Source organism: Onychostoma macrolepis, chromosome 19, assembly GCF_012432095.1.
Source record: "Onychostoma macrolepis isolate SWU-2019 chromosome 19, ASM1243209v1, whole genome shotgun sequence".
Taxonomy (NCBI): Eukaryota; Metazoa; Chordata; class Actinopteri; order Cypriniformes; family Cyprinidae; genus Onychostoma; species Onychostoma macrolepis.
In genome coordinates, this window is record NC_081173.1 from 22,308,626 (window position 1) to 22,327,564 (window position 18,939).

General features: G+C 37.5%; 2 protein-coding genes across 2 annotated transcripts; both read right to left on the reverse strand.

Moving 5' to 3' along the window:
- Positions 1–17: 17 nt before the first annotated feature.
- Positions 18–11,366, reverse strand: si:ch73-347e22.4 (uncharacterized). The gene is made up of 5 exons (XM_058754676.1): positions 11,135–11,366; positions 9,844–9,972; positions 9,323–9,637; positions 8,945–9,247; positions 18–8,833 (listed from the first exon to the last, which is right to left on the reverse strand). The coding sequence occupies exons 2-5, from the start codon at positions 9,925–9,927 to the stop codon at positions 635–637; spliced, it is 8,901 nt and encodes a 2,966-aa protein (XP_058610659.1). The 5' UTR covers positions 9,928–9,972; positions 11,135–11,366; the 3' UTR covers positions 18–634.
- Positions 11,367–12,050: 684 nt separating this feature from the next.
- Positions 12,051–18,838, reverse strand: LOC131525148 (myosin-2 heavy chain-like). The gene is made up of 7 exons (XM_058752518.1): positions 17,195–18,838; positions 16,933–17,083; positions 16,281–16,841; positions 14,180–14,310; positions 13,845–13,995; positions 13,412–13,699; positions 12,051–12,542 (listed from the first exon to the last, which is right to left on the reverse strand). Exons 1-7 carry the CDS (start codon positions 17,232–17,234, stop codon positions 12,215–12,217), a joined length of 1,650 nt encoding a protein of 549 aa, XP_058608501.1. The 5' UTR covers positions 17,235–18,838; the 3' UTR covers positions 12,051–12,214.
- Between the last annotated feature and the right edge of the window lie 101 nt (positions 18,839–18,939).

An 18,939-nucleotide genomic window follows, 5' to 3' on the forward strand; every position in this document is an offset into this window, starting at 1 on the left:
GACTCTTTTGGATCTTTTCAAAGCCATTATTTTCCAGAAATATTCTAATGTTCTCAAGATCTACACATTTTTACAATAAACAGTATATTTGTGTCCCAGCCAGACATTCATATATGAATGCGCAAGGTTAATCTACATTAAACCACCTCTCAATATTACAAAATTGAATTTTAAAAGGTGTTGAAAATGTGACCATGAAATTTTTACAGAGGAAGGACTAGGAGGTTGTGGAGTTATACAGGACTATGTATATCTATTTACAGATCTCTTACAGAACCAAAACTGTCACCGAAGGCACAAAAGGAGATGATAAATGGCAGTACAGAGATAACTGATATAAGGCATAGTGACATGACCCCAGTAATACAGTATCTAAATGTGACTAGTGGGCAACAACTTTTAAACTGAATGAACCTGAGGGTTGAAAAAGCATGTTAGAATGAAGAGTCGTAATGCTAATTTTTCACACTGTTCAAGATGTAAAAAACACAAGTTGCAGCCTGTATTTCTGCCAATATTTGCTGAAACATTGGAATAGTTAAACAGATAACAGTGTCATCAACACATTTGTCAAAACATTCATTTAAAGCATAATATCTGTGGGAAAATGTCTACCTTCTAACATTATCAATGATCAGTGTACTTGTACATATGCATCTCCCATTGCATGAAGTATGTAATGTTCATAAAGGCCCAAAACGCTGGTTAGTTTTTCAGTACAGTCTGCACATTCAAAACTCTCCTCTGACTCTTCTTCTTGAGTAGGTTGTTCTACTTCCATGTCAACACTTGTCTCCACAAATGTAGGGCTTCTCTGACAGTTGAGGCTGTAATTATGTTGACCATTTCCTATCATCTTTATGCTTTCACTTGAATTTAGGTTGGTGGTTTCCTGATCTGAAATGGCCTGAGGTAGGTGTGTGCTGTCAGATTGAGAAGTGATTTCACTGTTTGGAAGTTCGGGACCAGGATTCTGAGAGTCTGAGACCTCCTCTGGTTCGTCAGGGTCCAAATTAATGACAGGAAGCTGTATTCTGTGACTAGGGGACACATAGAGCTTGTCGGGGTGGGAATAAACATACAGGCTTTCATCATTGGGTATGCCATCAAGTTTGAGGTTTGATATATGATTCCTGTGAGTGGAAGGTGGGGTAGATGGTGTGTCATTACAACAAGAATCGGACAATTTTGAGGTAGGTAATACTGCTGGACGGATGTGAGCCTTTGCATCTCGGGAATGGCGTATCTGATGAGCGTAGAGCAAATCTCCAGTTGAAAAGCTCGCTTTACACCTTTTGCATTTGTGAGGAAAATCAAGTGGCTTTGATGGAATATCAGGGAGGGCTGGTCCATGGTGTGTGGTGTGCGTTTTCAAGTGTTCCTTTAAGACTCTTGTATTTGTGAATGATAGATTGCAAAGGAGACAAATGTGAGAGGTAGAACCATTGTGCAGATAACTGTGCTTGATTAGGTTTGTTAAACTACTGAAAGTCTTAGAACAGACATCACATTTCAGACTTTTACAAAGTTTATGAGACTCACATTGGTGAGCATGTAAGCTTGCCTCCTGAATGAAGGTTTTGGGACAGAGCGGACAAGCATATGGTCTCTGCCCAGCATGGTCAATCATATGCTCTCTAAAAGAGCTAAAGAAACGAAACTGCAGATTGCACTGTGTACAGGAGTAACAACGGCTTTTTAGGCGATGACGCTGCTGATGTAGCCATAGTTTACTCCACCTTTCAAAGAATTGTCCACAATGTGCACAAGTATATCTGAAACCAGGAGCATGCGTTTGCAGATGAGCACTCAAATCCCTGTACCTCTCGAATGGCTGACCACAACGTGAACATTTAAATTTCCAAATACTTTGAGTGATTTCAATGCATTCGAGAGAGCTACTTGGGGAAGTACAGTTAACATCAGAACGAGCGGGTGATTGGGCATTTGGGAGCTTGATGGGTGAATGAGCAGAATATGTTTTAGGAAGTTTTGAAAGATCTGTATCTCTTGTTTGTGTAGGTTCCACATCCATCAATCGAGGCAGCTGCGGGAGCTGTTCTGAGCTGGTTGGTGTTTGGGAATTCGGCTGAAATCCTGTACTTGGTAGACTCTGAGATGAGGTACACTTAAGAGGGTAGATTTGGGTAACACTTTGCAAGATTTCGGCGAGTGATGCACCACAAATCTTCTCCTCCCCACTTGACTGGCAACAAACCTCACAGTGCACATTCATCTCTGAATCCTTCTCATAACACTGTCCACAAGAAAAACAAATATATGGGGGAGAGCTGGTGTGTGTTTGAAGGTGAAGAGTGTATTGGCACCATTTCCTGAAAAGCTGCTTACATATTTGACACTTGAAGAATACTGGCGTGTTCACTTGACCATCAACTCCTTGACTTACAATGAAGCCCTCAATGTTACTGCTCGCCTCATCATTTCTCCTTGCGATGCATGTTTTGGATGCTTGGTGCATCCTAAGTGCAGACAGGGCACTGAATCCATGACCGCAGTGAAAGCAGGAGAAAGGTGTCTCACCAGCATGGTCTTGAGAATGCTTTTTTAGGGCTTTTAGTTGGTTAAAGCCTTTTCCACAAATTGAGCAAGCATATGGTTTAACAGGCCAGTGGGTTTTTTCATGAGCTATGAGGCTTGACTGTTTATAAAATGTCTTCCCACAGTCTTTACAAGTCAAGGGCTTCTCCACTTCATGCACTTGCATGTGATCCTGCAATTTGACGCTTTTTACAAAGTTTTTCTTGCGAATAAGGCACCCATAATTGTTTGGGGTCTCCGAAGACACATTTGATGAAGTATTTCTCTTGCTCTTTATGTGCTTCTGTGGTTCACTGTTTGCTTTTGATTCCTGCAGGTGAACTTTAAAATGACATAGCAAATCATCTTTCTGTAAAAACCTTTGGCTACAGCAAGGACAAGGAAAAGAGGTATCCTGTTTATGTACGTTATGGTGGGACTTTAGTTTAGACAGTTGAGAAAAGGTTTTTCCACAGATCTTGCATTTGTAGGGTTTGTCCCCTGTATGAAGACGTTGATGAATGGTATATGCTGTAATGTGCCGAAAGGAAACTCCACAGTATTTGCAGGTGAGAGGTTTCTTCACTATTTCTTTAGGCTTGGATCTTATTGTCCTGTTATTAGTCACTTTGTTTGGCATTGCAACACAGTCTTCACTATCCTGTGTGAAACTATCCTCCTTCCATTCTGTAGAAGGCTGGAGTGCATTTTCTGGCTCTGGTGGGTTAAGTACTTTTTTCCCTGATGTTTCCATGCTTAGTCCATCTGCTTCCGGAGTACATTTCAGCTCAATGCTGGGCTTGATTTTTGTATCCAGAGAAATATGTTCTGACTCCTCCTTGACCACATTACTAGAAATTAAATTACAAATTCCTCTTGAGACTCCTGTATTATCAGTATAGGATTGCACAGAAACCTCAAATGAATCTTTTCTGTTCGGCTCATCACTGTGTTCTTCCACTTTGCACTCGACTTCTTTCATTAAATTGGAGGACAGGTCACTGGGAGAACTGCATAGGATGTTTGTTTTTGGTGTTATCTTGCAGGTCCCTGCAGTTATTGGTGGGATCGTTTCAACATTGTCTGACTTGGTTTTCTCAATATCATTTTTCTCTGGTGTGACTATATTATTTTGGTCCTCGGTGGCACATTTACTGGTCATACTAAACTTTGTCAGTAAACCTTTGGCTGGTTCACAACAATCTTGTGTTTTTAATCTTTGAAGCTGTCCATCTTTAATTTTTCGTCTCTTCCGACCACGTTTTCTTCCTCTCAGTACTTTAATTGTTGCCTTATTCTCTACCTTTATATCTGCCAACACACTGCCATCTTGTATAGCAGTTTTTTCACAGAGTTTCTGTTTCTTCACTGTCTCAGACATAGGCAAGGATGTTTTCCCTTCCTCATTAAACACATTTGTGGAGTTTTGTGAGAGGGAGGTTATGTCTGCTTTTTGAAAACCTTTGACTGATGTTACAGATGTTCTGCTGGATACTCTCAAGCTTGTTAACTTTGGGTCGCTTATTGGTCTTTTAAGGTTCTTCCCTTTTTTAAGCCCAGATGTAGGGATGCTGTGTAACAAGAGATCATTAGCACTCTGAAGGGATTCCGAGGGATCATTTTTATCCATATCTTTTTGCTTTATTGGACTTGCAGCTGCTTTGACAGTATTTTCTGTGCTGTCTTGACATGGAGAGAGATCTGAGATCTGGACAGATGGAGAGCTGTTTTCTTCTAAATGTGCTACAGATAATTTCTGTTTCTTGCTTTTTTTTGAAGGGGGTCTTCCTCGTCTTGGTGGCTTTTTCTCAACAGTGTATTTGTCTTCACAATCAGCAGTTTGCGTGGAACTTGAAAGAGTCTCTCCAAGTGTTGTGTGACACCCAGCGATGTCTAAAGAGACTGTGCTCTTGCCCTGTGTTAACAAATTCTCAACAACTGGACCTGAGTTTATTTTTTGTGTCCTAGTTGATTTTCTTGATCTCAGTACTGGTTCTTCTGGAATATCTGTTATCCTCTGTGAAATTTCAGACATTTGAATTTGTGTGTTGTTTTGAAAATCAGAGGCAATTCTGTTGTCATAACATATATCTTTATGTTCCTCTTTTTTAATGGTTTGAGTCAACAGGCAAGCCATCTTCCTCTTCTTTCGTCCAGGTTTTCTACCCCTTTTCTTAGGGGGTTTTGTGGCCTTGAGGTCTTTCTGATCAACCACAGCATCATCTTTTTCAGGCTGCTGTGATCCTACGGTCTGACTATCAGACAGTTTACATAAATCTGCAACCTGTGTAAAAGTGACCATGACACCTGCCTCATCTGATCCAGTACTTTTCTCTTGAGACAAAGAAACACTAGTAAATCCATGTGCTTCTGCAATTTCCATGGGTTTTTTTGATTTCTTCTTGGCAACCTTTAAATGCTGGTCACGGCTGTCTGTTTCAAAATTCTCAGAGGCTACCCCTCTCACAACAGATGGTAAATCTGACATTTTGTCCTCTCTGTGAGCCAGTTCTAGGATATTGCTTTGTTCATTCTCTTCTTTTTGCTCTAGCAATTGTTTCTTTTGTGTTTTCTTTGCCTTCTTCAGTGAGCTCTGAGGGCTGGCAACATCTTCAGTAGTGAAGGAAACCTGGTTTTCAACATGACTTTCAGCTGTTTCATTCATATTGTCTGTCTTTATGCACGGGTCTTGTGTTGCATCCTTACTCTGAGATACTGGTGGAGGCAGAACCACGTCCTCTGGTTGATCATTTCTGACTTTCAGTGCCGAAGTTCTCTTTTTCTTATATTTCTTTGTGTCTTCTGACCTTGAATTTGTCTTTCTGTTTGAAACTGAATTTTTTTGCCGCACAGTAGACTGTTCTCTAATATCACTGACTGCTTGGGTAATGTGTGTTTTGCATTTAGTGGCCTTTTTAGGCTGTTTTTTCATCTTCACTTTTGTCTTCTTTTGTTTGAGAACATCTGAATTATCCATTTCTGTGGCTGATGCAGAATCAAATGGATGGATTTCTTGTTGCATTGTTTGGTCAGCTGCGGGTGTATGTACTGCTTCACGTTTAATGTCAGACATTTTCTTTGATTTTTTTGCTGTGCTGTGAACTGAAGTTGTAAAACATTCTGTTTGCTTCAGAGTGGGTGTAGACGCCTGCATTTTGAAAAGAGCAACTGAATGGTCATCCTTAATTTCCTGCCTAATTTCCTTTTCCACAATTCTTTTTTCTTTGAAAGTCATTTGTGAACTGGAGGCTACTATGTTTGCACCAGATTTTGAGGGTACTGCAGCCAGATCTTCTTGTTGGTTTACACTCAGTATTTCTGCTGCCTCATTTTTGATTTTGGTTACAGTCTTTTTTCTTGGCTTTTTCAGTGTGCTGCTTAGTCTACAAGTGCTTGAAGAGTCAATCTTTGTATGTAAAATAGAACCTTCTTGTGTCACAGTTCCTAATAAAGATGTTTCTTCAACCAAATTACCATTTAAGTGGTTGTCATTTGTTTTCTTTCTAGAAAATCCTTTGGCTTTCACAATCTTTTCTGGATTTGAAACCACAATAGATGAAAAATCTTTTGAGGGTGGTAAAGTGACGTCGTCCTGTTGGCTAATAGTGGATGATTGTGCTTCTATAAACTTGATGTCTGTCTTTCTCCTCTTACTTGATGTCTTTTCTGTGTTCTGTTGGCTGACACCTGAATAGTCAGTTTCTGTAGCATACACAGAATCAACTGAAGAAAGAGTCATATGAGCGGGTTCACAGTTCTCACCGACTGTGTTATGAGAAACTTTTCTGTCAAGTTTTTTTCTTGTTCTGAATCTTTTTGTAGTTGTTTGCACAATGCTGACATCAGATTCTGAGAGTGCATTCAAAACACTTTGTTGAGCTGTTTGGTCAACTGCAGGTGCATGTATTGCTTCACATTTAATCTGTGATAATTTCTTTTTCGGTGACTTTCTTGGTGTGCTGATAATAACAGGAGACTCAAATACATTTCCTACATTTGAAACAGAATCTGGTTGCTCAGCAGTGGCTGTGGAAGGCTGTGTGTCCAAAAGAGTAGTTTCATTGTCATCTGTTCTAATTGCCTTTTTTAGGGGACTTTTTGCTTTCACAGTTTTTGTTTTGGGAGTCATTGTTTTTTCCATATCCTCTTGTGGGCACACATTGGGTGTTTTTGCTGATTTGTTGATTTGTGCTCTTTTCTTCTGCTTTGATTTTTTTGGGTTATTCTGAGGGCTTAGAATCTTTAAAGATTCAGTCACTGAGGTTGAAACAGAATCTGTTTGACCCTCAGAGTCTTGTGAACACTGTCTCTTCAGCAGACTAGTTGCATTCTTATTTTTTCCTTTAGAAGCCTTTAAAGGAAATCTTTTCACCTTCTGATGCCCTTTGATGTCCACGTCTGCCTCAACTTCTGAAAATGTTGTGGGAACATTTTTATGTGGATCATCTTTGCTTTGTAGTGTTTGCTTTGTAGTCTTTTTTCTGGACTTTTGTAATTTTTCTGGAATGGACTCAAGACTAGAGATGGCATGTTCCATTACTGCTGGATTACTGACTCCTTTCATTGGAGTTGTGTCACTGACCTGAAAATGTGATGTACAGTCCTTTTCTGGGGACAAGACGGTGCTTTGAGACGAACACTGATTGCCAAGTGTAGCAGAGTTTTTTGCCTTTAAACGTAACTTTGTTTTTTTCTTCAGTTTCTTTCTAGAAACAGCCTTCCTGTTGATCCTAGCATTTGATGGTACTTCTTCCTGTGAGGCTTCAGAGCAGCTGTGATCTGGCTTTTGTGAGGTCTCTGCTGTATCTGCCAGTAGCTCAAGTTGTGACGTCCGACATTTTTTCCTAGGTTCGGGTGGGTTTACATCACCATTTGTAATTAAGTCCTTCTCTTTTGGTGCAGTGCTGTCATGATCGGCCAAGAAAACGTTTTGATTAGCTTTCTCACATCCTGTCGTGTCTAGTTTGACAGCACTGTCTAATATTTCTGATCCATACATATAACAGTCATCTCTTTTATTAGATTTGTATATAGGTCCTTTTAATGCTTCAAGCTCAGATATTTTTCTTTTTCTTGCTTTCTTATGCCTTTGCAATGCTTTCTGTAGGTTATGCTGAGAGGAGCAGTCCATCCTTGATGTGGGAGATGGTGGAGCTTCCTGAACATTCTCAGTAGAAGGAGGAACACTGCTTTCTGAAGTAATGTTGAGAAGTACATTTTCACTTCTTTCAGAGTTTTTTACATTCTCGTTAAAAGGCAGAAGAACCGTACTTAGACTTATTGGGGTTTGTTTATCTTGGACATGAATATCACATTCATCTGTAGTTCTTTGAGTAAACACAGAAGTTGAGGTAAGGGTCAGTGTCACATTTTTTGAATTGCTCTCTTGAAAACAAAGCTCATTTAATTTGTCACTTTCGACTGGTTCAAAATAAGAATCTTTGCATTTATAATCAGTGTGAATTCTGTTGGACACAACAGGTAGATCTGGAACTGTCTCTGATACTGAAGAAGAGTTCTGAATTTCAGGGGCAAATTTTGTTTCTACCTTTAGACTGAGATCAGTTTTTGTGTTAATAGACGTCTCTTGAAAATCATTAGTTTCAATTTTTCCTGGCACAGGTAGACTGTTCTCAAAGATCCTTTCTTCTGTTGGGATCCGCAGTTTTAAGTTTTCACGTTCAACTACAGCTGTGTTTTGACTGCCCACTGAGGCTGGAGTGGGTACAAGATCAAAAACATGCTTTTCTAGCTTACTTCCAAAGTATTGACTGTTGGGCAGATATGCAGCACTTTGTTTTATTACTGTAGTCTCAGAGACATGCGGATTGCTTGTCTTTACTCTCTCATCTTGCACATCATGCTGTGAGGAATAATCCTGAGAATTAACTGAAGTTTTTCCATCTGTAACCTCTGCTTGGTGACAGCCCTTTTGAAGATCGAGATGATGAAGACCATATACAGTAGAACTTTCAGGAACAGTTTCATTGTTTACTTCTGCCTGTTTGAAGCCAGTTTTTGTGCTGGCAGTTTCTCTTGGACTGACATCTTTGCGCGACAGCCCACATTGTTGTGTTGTTCCCTGGAGGGTGTGATCAACAGACTGGTTGTCCAAAGGAATACCTGGAAACTGTTCGCTTTTCATAAGACTTTCTGATGAAGAAAAAGGAGTGTATGAACTCCTGTTAAATCCTTGTAATAACCCTGGCTCGTGTTCTCTGATTCCAGTAATTCCAAGTTCCTCTTTTCCTAGAGATGATCCAACATCTAATATGCTAGGCTCCACATGTTTCCCCTGAGAACAGATGAAATATATGACAATAAATTAATAATTTGTTCTTTGAGGGCTTATTTTACATTGTTTTATAAAATATACATTCAAAAGATTTTTTATATCAGCACCTACCATTTCCAGAACATCTTTATTTTTACTTATGTCATCTGATAACATTGAAATAAAGGAATCCGATTCTTCTTTTACTCCTTGCTCATCCATGTTCTCGTTTAGTTTGGATCCTGCAATCTGATAGTGGTCCTTCAATCTAAAATTTGTCTCAGTTTCAGGTTCTTTATATATAGGATTATAGTCCATTAGGGGGCCACGTTCATCCATGGATAAAGTCTGTTCCATTTCCATTCCATTACTCATCTCTAAAGCATCTTTGATCACTGATGTCCAATTACCATTTCCCTGGTCTGCTTCTCGGTTCTGTGAAAAGACAGATATTAAGTGGCAATGGAGAAATAACAGTTATTTTGGTTATGCAGTGTAGAGGTTACATACCTTTTCATGTGTCACATATTGGGCACACCTGAGAGGAAGCATATGTGTGGCACTAGGTAATGCTTCACCCAAAGTGTCTGTCAAAAAATCACTTTCTTCCCTTCTCTCCACTGCTATCTTTTCTTCCACTGCAGTGCCAGGTTTAATGAGACAATGATCATCAGGAGAATAGGAATATTTATCAGAGTTTGTTAACATTGCCGAAGAAGTTCCATGGTAATCTGGTAGCAAAGCCTTAAATGCACCACTCATACAAGATGACAGCGGTGTCATTGGTTCTCCAGCAGGAAAGCTGTCTCCCATCACGTCATGCTCCTAAAGAGATATTTGAGTTTAGAAGTGAGGAACTGGATGCAACCTAATATTGTTGCTCTTCAACCTTACAATTGATATGTTACCTACCTTTGGCTTTGTTTGGAGCCAGGCACCGTGAGAGAACTCTTCTGCTCTTTCACAATAATTCTCCTCAGTCATTACTTTATCATAATGTATAAAGATTTAATAAAATGACTGTAACCTACCTCCTGACGCTCCCCTGCTGTATTATAGGGAACCCTGCTGTTATGGCTTCCATGTTTATTCCATGGTGGTAACTCGTCATCCATGGTACCCAAATAGTTTATTGGAAACAAAATGCTATTATGAAATGCCTGTGAGGGGGTAAAATTGTTTAGATTTAGTTCTAAGTTTAAACTCAAGATTTGAACATTTCTTATAGATCAAAAATGTTTACTACCAAAATGAATTTTTAATATTTAAAAAAACAAACAAAAAATCTAATTCTAATTTATTTTAGCTACATATTTGTGTCAGAAAATAGAAGACTGCATGATCAAGACCTGATGACGATTTTGATGGCCGCATAAGATATAACGCTCTCTTTTAAATTATTTATTTTAAATCTCCATACCTGCACCTTCTCTGTCTTGTATGGCAACATTCTCAAGTCTGAAACTACCCAAACATATCTGTCATACCTCTATGGCATAGAGTAAGGAAATAACTGTATGCAAAATCTTTGTCACATCTTTGTATTCATCCATTTAATATTCATTTCTACTCAGTTTTACAAGTTTCAATAAAATTTGAAAAAAATTTCTACAGTGTGCAAACTGATAAATTAGTTCTTGATTAATTCTTGATTAGGCTAATGCAATTATGATTCGTGTAAATATACATTCTTGTAAATAAATACTTGTAAATGTATATTTTCTTGTAAATAGGCTACAACTTGTATACACTCATAGTTACTTGTTTTGGTTTTATGTTTCCCTATCCTTACTTAAATTTATAGATTCAAGATGAACAAACACTGAGACAAACAACTCAGACTAATCCCTTGGCGATTATTTTGATAGTGACAGAAATTATCATTATAATAATGATTTTTTTCATGTACATTTTAAAAGCACAGGGGGAGGGGGAGTGTTTATGAACGCTACTAAATAATTTGCAAACCAAGGAGGGGGGAAGGATTCAGTCCGAGCTTCTTGTGCAGTCGACCGTTAAATATTCCTCAAAAGCGTTTACTACTAATGCACAAATAGTATTCAAATAGTAATTCGAAGGTTTTGATTGACGGAGTTTGTTTGTTGGTCGCGCCTGAACCTTAGCTTTGTGCTAATTCGCTACAATAACTAAACATTACTGCATTTATATAAATTTACATGAAACACGACTTTAATGTTAAGTGAAAGCCCCAGTAGTCATCTGCTCGATGAACAGTATAAAGCAGTTCGCGTAGGCCAGTTTTGAAAATGTAAAAAATTTACTTCAAGCCACTGTGAGAAAACAGTGGGCTCGTGCACTCACCGATGTGGTCGGCGCGCTTAATCCCTGGCTCGCGCACGGTCATTTGTTATTGGTTTTTACGAGTATGTCCATTTATCTCAGAGCGTTGCTGCTTTATGAATATCCGTGTCGTGTAATTATTTTCCTATTTAATACATCTGCTTATGCTCCTCGTGGTGGTCTGTTGTGGGGTCCTGGTATATCCAAACACAACATCCGTAGTAGACCGGAAGACCGAGAGGTCTGTGTGGTGTGGGACCGTGTGGGACACTTCTCGGGATGTTATTACTGTGTGTTGTACTGTGAGTGCATAAAAGTTAAATATTGTTATAGAATTGGAAACACCCACAAAAATATATCGTAATATATTATATGGGTCAATGACAAATAATGATAATTATTTGTAATAGTGATAAATTAATAATGATAAAATAAAAAGAGGAATCGTTTTAAAATCTAGTTCAAAAACGTTCTAAATGTTAAATAGTTAGAATTTAGATTTTAAAAGGAATGTTCTATTATGCTGGTTTGAAAAACGTTACTAGTAAAATGTTAATTTGTATAAAAATAATTAAACAAAACCAAAAAAAAAAAACGTTTATTTTTAAGTTTAATTATAAAAGAGCTGACTAATATAGGCCTGTTTTATTTATTTATTTTCCAAAAAAGTCAAATCATTTTAATTTTTCCCCTTTTTCTTTTCATATCCAGACAGTAGCCTATACAGACATTTACAAGACCTATACATTTTTAACTTTAAGATAGGATAACTTAAATTCAGAAATGAATACATGTTTATCATGTAATTTCTTATGTATTTTTTAATAAGAGATTCAGACAAAAATAAGTGATATCAGTGACCCATATACACGTTATACACAGAGAGTTCATTTAACCAGGATACTTATACTCATTGGTGCATGCTGGTTTTATTGAGCTTTATTTTACATAGCTTACTTCTGTAGTTACATCCATGTAGTACTAATGGTATATTTCACTCATTACTTTGACATTTCCAATACCTTCATTTCTGCAAGCAACATTTAGTGAAAAAGTTAATCCGTTAATTTTCCTATGAGACCTCATTCTTATACACTGGTATTACAAGCCCTCCATGACTGTCTCTAGTTGCTTCTGGGCCTGAGACACATAGGGCTCAAACCAATTTTTTATCTCCTCTGCCTTTTCCTGAATTGTGTTACGCATATTCTCTGTGCTCTTCTCAACTTTCTCCTTGAGGTCCTCCATTTGTGATTCCAGTTTCTCTTTTATTCCTTCTCCCTGGCTTCTCAGCAGATCTGCCAGAGTTGTCAGCTTCTCTTCAGCACGCTGATGTACTGAGGTGAAGTAAGGCTCGAGACGATCTTTCACATCCTCCATACCCTGAGTAGCACGAGAGCGAACCTCCTCAAAGTATGTTGCCATTTTCCTTTAGACCAGAGAAGAAACAATCACAGAAATAGTTAAAAATGGAGATTTTCATTGATTAGTTGTTTACTTGTAACTATATTTACAAAAATATATATTTGCAAATTTTATAAAAAATTATATAGAATGTATAAACAAATTATTTTATTTGATCTAAAAATTGTGAAAGTGCATATCTATTTTATTAATTATCTTTTGATTATCATATCTATTTCCCCTTCTATGGTAATGGAAATATCAAAATCAAAATGTGAAACTTTTTATTTATTTAATGTACATCCTAAACTGTCAGTGTCAATAAGGAATATTAAACAGTGATATATACAAGAACACTAAGTTATGAAGTTTGCCCAGTACACTACCATTCAAAAACATGGGGCTGGTTATATTTTTAATGGTTTTGAAAGAAATCTCTTATGTTCACCAAGGCTGCATTTATTTGATCAAAAATACTGTAAATGAGGAACATTATAAAATATTATTACAGTTCAAAATAACTGTTTTCTATTTTAATACATTTTAAAATGTAATTTATTCCTGTCATGACAAAATTTGCTTAAATTTCAGCAAACATTATTCATATTGTCAGTGTCACATATATCTTCAGAAATCATTCTAAAATACTGATTTGCTGCTCAACAACATTTATTATTATAGCTGTTTAATATTGTTGTGGAAACTGTGATTCTTTGATGAATAGAAAGTTCAAAAGAACAGCATGTATTTGAAATAGAAATCTTTTGTAACATTATAAATGTCTGTACTGTCACGTTTGAAATGTCTTTAAAACAAACGGTAGTGTACCTTTTATTGAGGTGGAGCAAAAGATATGCAAAAGGTCATGTAATTGAGATCAATTATGTTACTCACTTGTTGATCTCTTGGATGTCCTTGTTAAAACGTTTCCTTAGTTTCTTGGCGTAGCTGTTGACCTTGTTCTTGACCTCATCAGCGTTCTGTTCCACAATGGTTTGGAGCTCCTGTGTGTATTCATTGGCACGATCCTTAGCGTCCTCCATATGTGTGCGGAGCTTATTGGCCAGCAGCTGAACATCTTCATTGAATCTTTTGGCAGTCTCCTGTGCATAAGGGCCCAGTTTGGAGTGCAAGTCATCTTTGTACATTTGCAGCTCCATCATGCTGTCACTGATCAGTGTGCTGCAAAGCAATGGATTTCAATATCATACATCAGCTTTCTTGACTCTGGACTTCAATTTCCACTGAGTCTTGCCTTTTCTGCATCTTTACAGATTCAAATTCTCAAATATTTGCTCTGCTACAATGTTTTGTAGCATTTACTCACTCTAATTCTCTGCCGAGCTCGGTGGCCTTGATGTTGTCCCTCATCTCCTCAGCCTTAGAGGTCAGCTCGGACACACGGTTCCAGAACTGATCCACTGCCTCTTCCCAGCGGCTTTTTGGCTCATCCTGCAACAGGAAGCGCCCCTGGCAGCCTGCAAAGTCAGAACGGAGCACAAATATTCTTTAATGTAGTCCGTTGTTGTAGGCACCTCATCTGTACCATCAAGCTTTCAAAGAAAACCATCACATAATCCGTTCAAATGATCTGCCGAAGTAATCCAAGTTCTATTCACATTTTGAATTTGTGAAGATTTGTGTTTGTTGGTGATCTCTTACCTGAAATAACAGCGAGAGCGAGGATTACAGCCACAAACTTCATGATTGCTTTTGGACAGTATACCAGACAGATTTTCCAATGTGTTCTGTAATGGGAGTTTGGAAGCAGCTGGTATTTATATGACTTGGATCACAGTCATGTTGATAGCCATAATGTGACTATGAACAGGTGAATTGGCAGCTTGTGTCCAAAGTTCTTCTCTTCAGATACTTGTTTATCGCAGTCTTCTATTCCACGTTGCATGATTAAGGTTCCAAAAGGACAAGATGTGTTATAATTTAAAAATTGGTTTATTAAAGATAAATGTGGCTCATTGGGTTAGGTGTTCTAGCGGGAGGTATCTCAGTGAAAGCACAGAACAAAGTCACATATTTGAACATCAATGTGTTTTTATTGAACACAATTGAATTGTTAATACCAAAATAATCATAAAACAGCAGAAAAGAGATGGATCAAGTCATAAAAAGTGGGACATTGATGTTAATGTAAAAAAAAAGACAATAATATTTCATTGTTATGCAACAAGACATTTGCTACTAAGAAACATCTTGGCTTGCATGATTCAAGGATCAAAGCTTATCATTTATCTCTCGTCTAGTTGCGATTTTATCACTGTACTTCACATTCACCCATTTGGAAGGAGCATTGTAATACTTAAAATGGAGCTGTAACTACAAGCTCAGCAAGCTAAGAACACTTGACTCATGTAGCCATGTTTTCCTGTGCCTATGTATTGTTGGCTTCTTTTTATAGATGATTTTATTTTCTACAGTACGTCTGTTTTACAGTTAGTCAGTTACCAATCAATTATGGGAAAATGTCATTGTGTTTTAAAATAAAACAGGGTAAGATATCATGTCAGCAAATCAGAATCAGTCTATTATCTTGAGCATTTCTTGCATGAAGACTTTGTGCAAGAGGACTGTGATAAACTCATTTTGGCTCATGTCCATAATAAATAGATTAAATAATAGGTTATTTTGTAAAAAACATCTGTTTAATAGGCCTCAGTTGAAATATAAATATATATATCAAATGCATAATTGACAATGCATCAGTGTTATCACATTTAGTTTCATATTGTTATTATTACCTAAGATGTTATGCTTATTATTTAACATGTAAAGTTGCAACCATGAGAAATGGATACATTATACATTTTCACAACTGTATTTGCTCTTTTAATGTTTCAGTAGGTTTTTGATCACAGACAATCAATAACTGATGTCAAGCCCTATATATTCAGTGGGTCAACGCACTTTTATCCAGGCTATTTATCTTAATTGAAATGTTACAAAAAAGTAGGTAAAACATTCCTCATAGGGTTCAAAGGCCACATGACCTTAAAACTGAAGTGTGAAGTAAAATGGTTGGGTGCTTGGTGACAGGGTGTTGTCAAAATGAACAGGATTTGAACCCTTGTTTTTGTTTTCTGACTAACAAATAAAGATAAAGCAATTCACTTTTTTTTTTGGGTGCTTATCCAAGTATCACCCCTAGTCCGCTACCTTTGTGGCTCTAAAGACTGGAATACATGATTTTTATACAGATATTTGCACTCTGGACAAGTAGATGCTATAGTTGCTGAAAGTCAGAGCCAGTCTGCAGATTTTGGGCAGTCGACAGAGTTCACAGAAATTTGCATAGTGAGTGATGGCCACAGACTCACTTGTTTTTATTTATCATGTCCTAGCAAAAAGGCTCATGTTTCTGTGTGATTTTGGTTTGCTCAGAATGACTTGAATGACACTGGTAGTGTGTGATTCTTAAGTGTAAGATGCCTAATGTTTATTTCAGATTTAAGTAATCATATTTGGGTTGCCAGAATTAAATAAAAGTTTAAAAGCCTCACACATATTTCTGCAATTAAAATCTTGCATATGGACCACAGCATTACAAATGTATTATACATAGTGTAGTATATTAGACATAGCGTTACACAATTGGAGTGACCACAGCATTATGAATTAGTGTTTGTGCTATTTTATTTACTTTTTTTTTTTTTGAAAAACAATACATGAGCAACAAAGAAATATATTAAGTGAAACCCCCAATGGTAAAAGAAGTGTCCTTTTGCATTTCCCAAAAGTCTCTCAAGACTGCTTGTTCTTGGCAAAGGACTCCCAGAGTGCTGTTAACTGGGCCTTCAGGTCCTGGGCGTATGGATCCAGTTTGCTGAGCTCCTCTGAATAGGGAGCCAGATTCTTCTGAAGCTCCTGACTTCTCTGGGCCAGCTGACTCTGAAAGGTTTGGGCTAATGGTGACATGCTCATCTGAAACTCCAAAAAGTGCTGTTCCAGTTTCTGCTTCAGCTCCTCGGTTTGAGGACCCATCTCCATCAAACTTCTCTCCAGTTTGGCCTTCAGCTCCTCGGCCCTCTGGACCAGAGTAGATCTCAGGGCCTCAGAGTTCAGGGCCTCTGCATACGGAGCCACATCCTTCTTCAGCCGCTCAACCTGCTCCTCAATATCACCTCTGATCTCCTCAATGTAAGGCTTGAGCTGGGACTGCACAGATGTCATTTCCTGTTCCAGGCGCCGTTTCAGCTGATCTGCCTCTTGGGAAATTTTGGCCATCAGGTCTTGAGTCAGAGGAGTTACTTGACTTTGAACGGCCAGGGTGTATTTGTTGATGGCATCTGCACTTTGAGAGATCCTGTCACTGAGGAGAAGTGGAGATAGATGTTTGTATTTTCAAAGTTTTACGATTCGTTTTATAGCCGGTTTATCAGTTCATCATCTTGTATGCTTACTTGATTTCTTGACCCAGTTCTGAGTTTCGGATCATCTGCAGGGTGTCCTCAGCTGTGAGGGTTGCCTGAGACACGTAATTCCAGAATGCGTTTTTCACCAGATCCATACTGGGTGCTGGCTGGTCCTGCCACAACATACTGGCATGACAACCTAAAGGATTCATCATAATTCAAATATATTAACTGATTTAAAACATACCATTTTCTGACCAGTTTTGAGAGTGCCTCCAATTTTGATTAAAACACTAAAACAAACACTTACCAGAGAAAACTGCAATAACAAACACTGCAAGGACCTTCATGATTATGCGCAGACTCTACAAGAAAAAAAAAGAAAATTGTCAGGCAAGACCACTATAAATATTTTTGACTGGCTTGCATTTAACTGAAAAGAACATAAGTATGCATTCATTTGTGTTTTGTCCAGTTCCTTACCTTTCTCTTGTCCTCTTCTGTAAGTGTTGAGAAGCTATCAGCACTGTATTTAAATGGGTTGCTGAGCTCTGATAAAGGCAGTTAAGTCCAGAAGGTAGTGCCCTGCTGTCAGCTGTACATGCCATGTCACTTATTCCACATCATGAAATCAACCGAACTGAACTGAACTCAGACCTGTGACTCACAATTATTCATACAGAGTCAGATATAAGTACTGTATAACAAGTAAGTCTAACATTAATGTCCTACAAAACTTAAAAACCTCCAAACGAAGGAAAAGGGAAAACAGGAAAAATAATACTATCAAATTTTAAACAATTCCTGTATTATTAGTTTTGGTTTAGTTTGAAGTTTTGTTTTGGAACGTAGTTTTGAGGAAAATTGTCTTCATTATTGAAAAAGTGTTTTTTTAACACCATGCCAGCTCCCATGGCTATTTTAATGGAAGGACAATTTTACTGTTAAATATTTTAAATTGAAATGCATTTTTACAAAAATCTGTAAAATTATAATTGGTTTAACTTAAAAAAATTAATCCAGAGTATTAAGCGAATAAAAAAATCCCTGATATAAAATAATGCAATGTTTTTAGCCCATATATTCTACATCTACACCATAATTCTGTTTACTTTACATAATGTTTTAGGCATGAATTCAAGGTAACATTCTCACAAGCCACATTTAGCAATAGGAGGTTTCCCTGTGCATGCTGAGTTATCATATATACTTTTCAAAATGAAGTACACAATCAACTACTGAAGATTTGTAACTGAGTATTTACAGTTAGATTTTTTTCCTTAAGCAATTAAGGAAAGACTAATTAAGTAAATGATTAATGAGAACACAGCATAAGGTTAATACGGGATCTGCAGACTTGATGTTTATTGGTTTGATACACAGTCTTGAAGAAATCAGTGGTACGTCAGTGAGGTAAAAGGTTACTTTAAGCAGTATTGTAAACCTGTCACCATCTTGTCTAGGCATTCATCCAGTTACACAAAACCGCCATCAAGACCGTTTGCATCTGCGCTTATCAATCAGGTCAAGGAGAACATAGAGAACTGACCCCTGAGCTTCTGTCATATTGATTCAGTTCCATTCCAGTGAACATATCTTATTATGACTGCAATCCAATGCAGTGCATTTAACATCACTATTGTTCAAATCATCTGTTCTAAAACAGTCACATTATTTTTGATAATAATGAAATTAATTTAAGGTAGAACTCAAAGGGAAATCTTTGTAGTTTTCATGTTATGCATACTAAATGGTAATATTATTACATTTTAATATTCTTCAATAAAAGTATGGTTCGGTAAAAGAAAATTGAGCATTGCTATAGTCCCAATGAAATAACATTTCATATGGACAAAAAGTATAAACTAGCAGTACTATCTCACAATCATTCAAGTGCAGAGGTACATCTGTCTTTGCATGTTGGTCTGCACGTATTAACGTAAGGTTGTTTTAATGATGATTGATGAGTCAGGTATTAAAGAGGATCGTTTTGGACATTGCCCTCTTCATCACAACACTTATCTGCATTTAAAAAGAGTCTGATATCTGCTGAAC